This window comes from Fukomys damarensis, unplaced genomic scaffold (genome assembly GCF_012274545.1).
Source record: "Fukomys damarensis isolate Sample0158 unplaced genomic scaffold, DMR_v1.0_HiC HiC_scaffold_17, whole genome shotgun sequence".
Classification (NCBI taxonomy): domain Eukaryota; kingdom Metazoa; phylum Chordata; class Mammalia; order Rodentia; family Bathyergidae; genus Fukomys; species Fukomys damarensis.
The window spans coordinates 40,461,574-40,468,891 of NW_022900929.1; the positions used below are offsets into that span (position 1 = coordinate 40,461,574).

General features: G+C 31.5%; 1 protein-coding gene and 1 non-coding gene across 2 annotated transcripts in view; one reads left to right on the top strand and one right to left on the bottom strand.

Annotated features, from left to right (window-relative positions):
• Dph6 (diphthamine biosynthesis 6) overlaps positions 1–5,265 on the top strand; it is a 157,045-nt gene extending 151,780 nt beyond the window's left edge. Inside the window, exons 9-10 of the mRNA XM_010624627.3 lie at positions 3,795–3,882; positions 5,096–5,265. Coding sequence (XP_010622929.2) covers positions 3,795–3,882; positions 5,096–5,149 — 142 coding nt within the window. The 3' untranslated portion in view covers positions 5,150–5,265. The remainder of the gene's footprint in view (positions 1–3,794; positions 3,883–5,095) is intronic.
• Positions 5,266–6,495: 1,230 nt separating this feature from the next.
• Positions 6,496–6,563, bottom strand: LOC117286646. Its single transcript, XR_004517804.1, has one exon. It is a non-coding gene; the product is annotated as a small nucleolar RNA SNORD5 (small nucleolar RNA).
• Positions 6,564–7,318: the final 755 nt, after the last annotated feature.

Sequence of the window (7,318 nt, forward strand, 5' to 3'; positions counted from 1 at the left end):
TGAAAAGTTTGAAGAGTAATGGTAGTAGTTCTTCTCTAAATGTCTTGTAAAATTCAGCAGTGAATCCATCAGGGCCTGGGCTTTTCTTTGTTGGTAAGTTTTTAATTACATTTTCAATTTCACTGATTGTGATTGGGGTGTTTAAAATGTTTTTATCTTCTTCGTTCAACTTTGGTAATTCATAAGTATCTAGAAATCTGTCCATTTCTTCTGTGTTTTCCATTTTATTAGAGTACAGGTTCTCAAAGTAGGTGTTCATGATCCTCTGGATTTCTTTCGGATCTGTTGTGACTTCGCCTTTTTCATTCCTAATTGCATGGATCTGAGCCTGAGAAAAGTTTTTATATCCAAAATTATTATATTGTAATTAAGAATTTTTAAAACATGGATTGAATATTTTGTGTAGTAATTAAGAGAGATTGAGATAGTTCTAGAAGTTTATTGTGACATTATGCTTGAATTAAGTTCCAGTTAACCTTTTAAAAGTCTTAGGAAAGATGAGTGGATTTCTTTCGGATCTGTTGTGACTTCGCCTTTTTCATTCCTAATTGCATGGATCTGAGCCTGAGAAAAGTTTTTATATCCAAAATTATTTGATTGTAATTAAGAATTTTTAAAACATGGATTGAATATTTTGTGTAGTAATTAAGAGAGATTGAGATAGTTCTAGAAGTTTATTGTGACATTATGCTTGAATTAAGTTCCAGTTAACCTTTTAAAAGTCTTGTAGGAAAGATGAGTATAACAGAATTGTAGCCTAGCATTTAAAAGAAAAGAATGAATGCAAGACAATTGTAGGGTCTCAAATAAAAAAACTTTCTTGCTTGTGTGTGTTGATGTGTAAGCAAGAACTGAAATCCTTAAGTTGTTAATGACAGTTATCATCTTTTCTGCACTGATAAATACTTATTTTTAATGTCAGTATTTGAGACAACCCTAGTTACCTTTGAACAAAGGGAAATTATAATACTGTTTCTTCAAAGTTGCTATGTATGGATAGATGTATGGAAGAACTAGAATGAATGAAGTAATCAAGAAGGACTAAGTCCCATTGTTTAAATACTATGCACTCATTTTCCATTTTTCCAACCTGTTCATTTCCTACCTATTCAAGTCAGGCTCAGTACAGAGTACTGGAAAGTTGCATTTCACTTTGAGGATGAAGCAAGTACTCACATCAATTTCTATATATATCTCAGGAATTTGTTTGAACTTAGGACCTATTTTTCTTGTATTTAACTTTTAGACATATTACCTTTTATTTTTATTATTCTAGGGGTATTATATGGTGGTACTGATCTATATGTATACATAAATATTTATATATGAATTATACATGAAGGAAACACTGTTCATATGAAGATAGGAAATTGAAAAATCGGTGTGAATTTCTGATTGTTTTGGTAGTTGATGTGTAAATGTGAGGATATTTAACAAAGCTTGGCTACACATTTGTCTAATGGCTACCAGGTATTGTATTCTGTGTTAAGGCAGGTGTTGGGTGGGATAGACAGGGATAGGCAAACAAAACTAAATAAAACTGTATAGTAGATGTGTTATAAGAGAGAGAGCTGTAAATGTACTGAAGCATGCAAAGGAGAAAACTAGTACTGTCTGTGGATGTCAGGGCACACTTCCTAGAAATAACATTTGACATGTCTTGAGGGTAGTATGCACCCACAGAGAATATCTGTGTTTGTCTTAGTGAATATAGGGATCATATGTTTGAACAGAAAAAGTAAACAGTGTCTCAACACCAACCTAGCACAGGTGCCCGCCCCAGAGGAGAGGTGAGAACAAAGGTAATCTCAAAAGATAATACGAGAATGTTTCTTTTGAGGTAAGAGGTAGAGGAAGGTATCACAGTCCCAAGAGCCTAGTGTAATGAGAGCCTCAGACCAGACTCAGTTTTTAGGTGATGATTTAGAAAAAGAAAGGAAGAATATCAGTTGCATTATTCTGTTTGAAACTGAAAATAGTTGCTTTCATATTTAATTTCTCAATTGACTCTTGCTTTTTTAAGTGAATGATGTTTGTTAGAAGTTAAGAGTTTAATAGAACCTTAAAAATATCACAGTCTCCTTCATTGGGTGTTCATTTTATATATATACATATATATATATACACACACACATACACACATATATACATATATACGTATATATATATATATGTGTGTATGTGTGTGTGTATATTTTCTCTCTAAGTAATACTCTTGATTCTGAATGTAAGCTATGTCATCCTTTTACTGAGAATAGCTTATATGAGAAGGGAAGACCTGAAACCCTTTCTGCTGAAATAGTATTGGTTCAGGTTATTTACTGTTTTGATACACTCCATTTTCAAGGACATCAAAAGCAAGCTACTTACATTAGGCATCACTTAGGCCCAATATTGTTTTCTAAGGCTGGGGTCAGGAACAGAAGAATTGAAATTAATCTAAGAGTGACATCATAAACAAGAAATGAGGTTTGAACCTTATTACACAGACAGGATTTGACCAGAGCAAGCAACTCTGAAGAAAAGGAGAAATAACAAATTAAAGGAAACAAACTGTGCAGGGTTCAAGCCAGAGTATCAGATGATTGCAAACAAGAGGACCTCTGCTGCATTTTGTTTTTCTTTTTCTCCTCATACCTGGAAGCATCTGTTGGTTGATGTCACCTGTGAAGACAAGTCAAATCTTTTCATCAGAACCCTAGCTCTTTAATGATTCTATTGTTTTATAAGTTGCTTTCCTTATAATATCAAATCCTTTTAAATGTTATTTTTCTAATCATTAACAAGATGCATATTTCATACTGAACGAATGAAAATTGTTTTTTATTTTAATCATCAAACATGCTCTTTTAATCTTATGTCTTTCAAGTAGAAAGTAACATTTTGATTATGAAAATTTAGTATTTTAAAATCAGAATTTTAAGATTTCTATTTTCATTAAGTGATTTTCAGCACAAAAATAAGCAAGAATGTTTTTTTATTAGTGGCAGAGTCAGAGTAAGAATTTGTTTTCCCTATACTGCAATGCATTATTAATACAAACAGTGGAACTTATTTCCTGAGGCATTAAGTAGAAATAAATTTCTATTTTTTAATTTTTAGTTGAAATACAAAGCATTATTGCTTTTTAAATAAATAACAATAAAAATAATTGGTTATTAGGACTTCACTCATAAACTCAGTTATTCATATGTGCTTTCCAGGATATCTTTGATAAAAAGTTATGTTAATTTACATATATCCATATGATGCCACCAAGAAGTTCATACCATTTTACCTGAATGTAGTAATTACCATGTCAGACAATCAATTTTAATAGCAATGATATTGCAATGTGAAGAGTTCAGCTAGAGCTTAAAACCATCACCAGTACTGCTTTTGTGAAGGATAATTGAGATTTCTGTGTGAAACACTGAATGAATTACCTCTTAAAAATGAAAAGAATATTGAAGATAAAGGATTAATGTTTAATGTTTAGCCCATGCCCAGTGGATTTGTGAAAGTGAAATTGAACAAGTTTGTCTCAAAATTGTTCAGAGAGCTTTGAGAGAACCTAAAAGTTGAATTTTGTCCACATAAAGATAAAAAGCTTCATTATGTTATTATTCTTAAAAGTATTTTTTATCTTTTTACGCAATTAAATATTGGGTTATTAAAAATACATGATTACCCACATAATTTATCACCATGGAAATGAATACAGAGTTTTTTGGGTTTTTTTTTTTTTGGTGTCTTCTATCAGTAGCTACAGTTTATACAGTAAATAACTGAAATATAAATTGTTTCTGTTTCAGGGATTCCTCAGAAATAGTCATACATTCAGCTGATGCATTTGCACCAGTGGCTTATCTACGCTTTTTAGAATTGCACTTGGAGGACAAGGCAAGTACATCTAAGATTCACTTTGATTTTTATAGAAAATTGAGGTTCATGTTTTGGCCATGTATATATAACTGTATAACAATAGAAGACAGGATAAAAACAGTTGATTTTATCTCTAGTGATTTTTTTCAGCTTTTCAGTCAATAACAAAGAATTTTACAAATGCTGTACTTTGAGTTCCTTATGGTACAAAAGACATTACATTCATAAAAAGTTTGTTGATGTTGAAAGGGAATAATAAAAACAAATATTGAGAAGAGAAAAAATAATATAAAACCAAATGTAAAATAATAAGATCCCAAGTATTAGATTATTGTTCACAAGCATTTGGGCTTCATTATGCAAAGTTTAAGAGGCAAACAAATAGAAATAGGCTTTTCTAATAATTCCAAGCTAAACAGGTACAAAAGAAAGAAAGGCAAAATGCAGGAAGGAGTTTTATTTTAAATAAAATGATGATAGGATACTGCAAAAATGTCACTTTAAATACATCTTACTGAATAGGTAAAGATCTGTATTAGGTCTATTGACTAAAAAAATTGATCCTTGACATACTATTTTATATTTATCGTCATGGAAATAATAGCTGAAATTATATGAGGAAATGAGAGTGGTGACAGAAAAAGATTGTGGAAAGTCTTCCATGTTTGGTGTTTTTTCCCTAATCCTTGAGGCACACTCAAAATTACATGGATCTGATAGGGAATCTGAAAAATCAGGAGAACTAATGAATGTTTTGGCAAAAGTAAGAAAACAGCGGAACCCTCAAAAATCTCAATATGAAATCCTCCACATTAGGAAATTTTTAATGGTGCCAGTTCTCCAGAAAAATGATAGTGAACAGAACTGTAAATTGCTCAGTGAATTCAGCAGGAAGATTATTATTGGTGGGCCTTTATCAAAAGCTGATAATCCTCAAGAGAATGAAGTTAACACTATCCAAACATCTTTCAGACTCGATAAAAAGAGCCACTAGATCTGTTCTACTTTTCTACCATGTAACACACAGAAAGTCAAAACCATTGAATTCATATTTAGACATTCCTCCCATTATATGTTCAAGTCTACTTGAATACATCACTGTCTACCTTTTTTTCACATTGCATTGTTCTCTTAGTCCTTATTGCAAATAGTAGTGTTATATCTATAACGTAGAATATTCACTGACATTGAATACATATGGTACATTTTTCTTCTTTTTTTTTTCTTTTAGGTGTCTACAGTGTCTGACAAGTACAAAACATGTAGCTCTATACACAATTCTTGAAAAGCATTTTAGAATATTGTAGACTAAACTATCATTTCTTTAAAAAATACATGCCAGTTTGTCATTTTTGAACAGCTTTTTCCTACATTTTTATGGCTCAAAAAATATACTTGTTTTCAGAAGAAATTGGTGGAATTGTTAATTGGAAAAATTTCATTGACTGCCTATTTCCTCAGGATTTGCTTTCTCTTTTTTAACACATCTTACTATGATCTCTATGTCATAGAAGGAAAAATATGTATCTTTTCTTCTTTTTCCTTTATCTCCATTTCTGTAACATTTCATTGCCACGTTAGTGTCTTTTCCTTCTTTTCTTTTGTTTTCCCATCCCTGCTGAATAGGTCATAATGCAGAAACATCTGAAAATGAAGGTGAAAAAGCAGTTTATATAGTCAATAAATTGATTCTGATAGTTGTCATCAAAGTGATTTATCATTTTTGTTTTGAATATATTCATCATTCTAGAGTTTCAGCATAACTGAACAATCAGGATGATGATCATAACTGGTTATTTTATGATTGATTTTAAAAATGCAACTTTCAAATATTATGCTGATCTTAGAAAACTTTTTTTTAAATGGATCCTTTTTTTTCTAGAATACATTTCATTTCACAGCAAAATTGAGCAGGAAGTAGAGTTCCTATATATACTGCCTACCTCTGCACAAGCATATCCTACTCCACTGTCAACATCCTGCCCGAGTAGTATATTTGTTACAGCTGATGAACCTATTTTGATAAATTATCACTCAAAGTCCGTAGTTTGCATTATGTTCACACATGTGTTTTATGCCATATGGGTTTCAACAAATGTCTAATGATATATGTTCCACCATTTTCATCCCTCCTTTCCCTGTATTTCCTGGTAACCATCGATCTTTTTACTCTCACCATAATTTAATTGCATAAAATGGCAAGTACTTGAAATAATACACTTTATAGCCTTTTCACATAAGCTTGTTTCACTTGTTAATATGCATTTAGGTTCCCCTGTGTCTTATTATGTATGGTCTGATGCATCATTTCTTTTTTTTTAATTAAATAAATTTTTATTTAAGGAATGTGATTCCTTCTTTGTCTTCAAGGTAGTGCTTTTTCAAAGAACTGTTGCTTAATCCAGTCATCCTATCTGCCCTGGGATCTTATCTTATATCCAAATTCCTTCTAGCACTTTACACTTTAGGAGCACTTAGGGTAGAAGAATCTGTGTTGATGACACCTTCTCTAAACATGCACATGAATTCTTATTCATTTCCTAAAGAGAAATTACAAAATAAAAGATTGAGAAGCACACAAAGTATTTCCAGTAAATATAAATTTACTGTGCAGACTTAATAGCTACCTCCAACTGTCAAAATTATTTTAGTTCGTTTGTATCATTCAGCAGTCAAACAGTTAAATTCATCATCTGAAGCTCATTTCTTTTTGATGCTAAATAATATTCCATTGTCTGTATATACCAAAATTTATTTTATCCATTAACTTCCCAAAGAATATCTAAGTTGCTTCCATTTTTTGCACTTATGAATAACATTACTATAAACATCCATGTATAGAGTTTTACTGTGAGTGTAAATTTCCAGTTCATTTGTATATATACCAAAAACATGAATACTGGATTGAAAAAGAGAGGTAAGGAATGTCTAGTTTGTAAAGAAACTGTCAAACTGTCTTCCATAGTAGATGTGTTACTTTGTATTCCTGCCAACAATTAATGAGCATTGGGTTTTATCTATGTTTTGGACTTTTTGATCTCTCAGTATTTTACTTTATAGAGTCTCCTAAAGATTTCTGATGTTGAGCATGTTTTCATGTTTATATGCGATACATAAATTTTCTGCAATGAAATTTATCTTTACATCTTTCGCCCATTTAAAAAATTTTAATTATTTACCTTTAAGAGTCCATGTATTTTTTGAGTAACAGTTCTTTATTAAATGTATCAGTCAGTTGTTATGCTGCTGTGATACAATAGCCAACATCCACAATTTAAAGGTGGGAATCTTTAGTTTAGCTTACAGTTTCCAGTGATTCAGTCCATGATTCATTCCAAGCCAGAACCATCAGGGAGGATAGAAGGGTTTGACACTAAGCTGTGCAGTTTCATGACAACCAGAAAGCAGAGCCAGGGAATGGTGCCAGAAAGGAAGGAGAAGGAACCAAATAGAG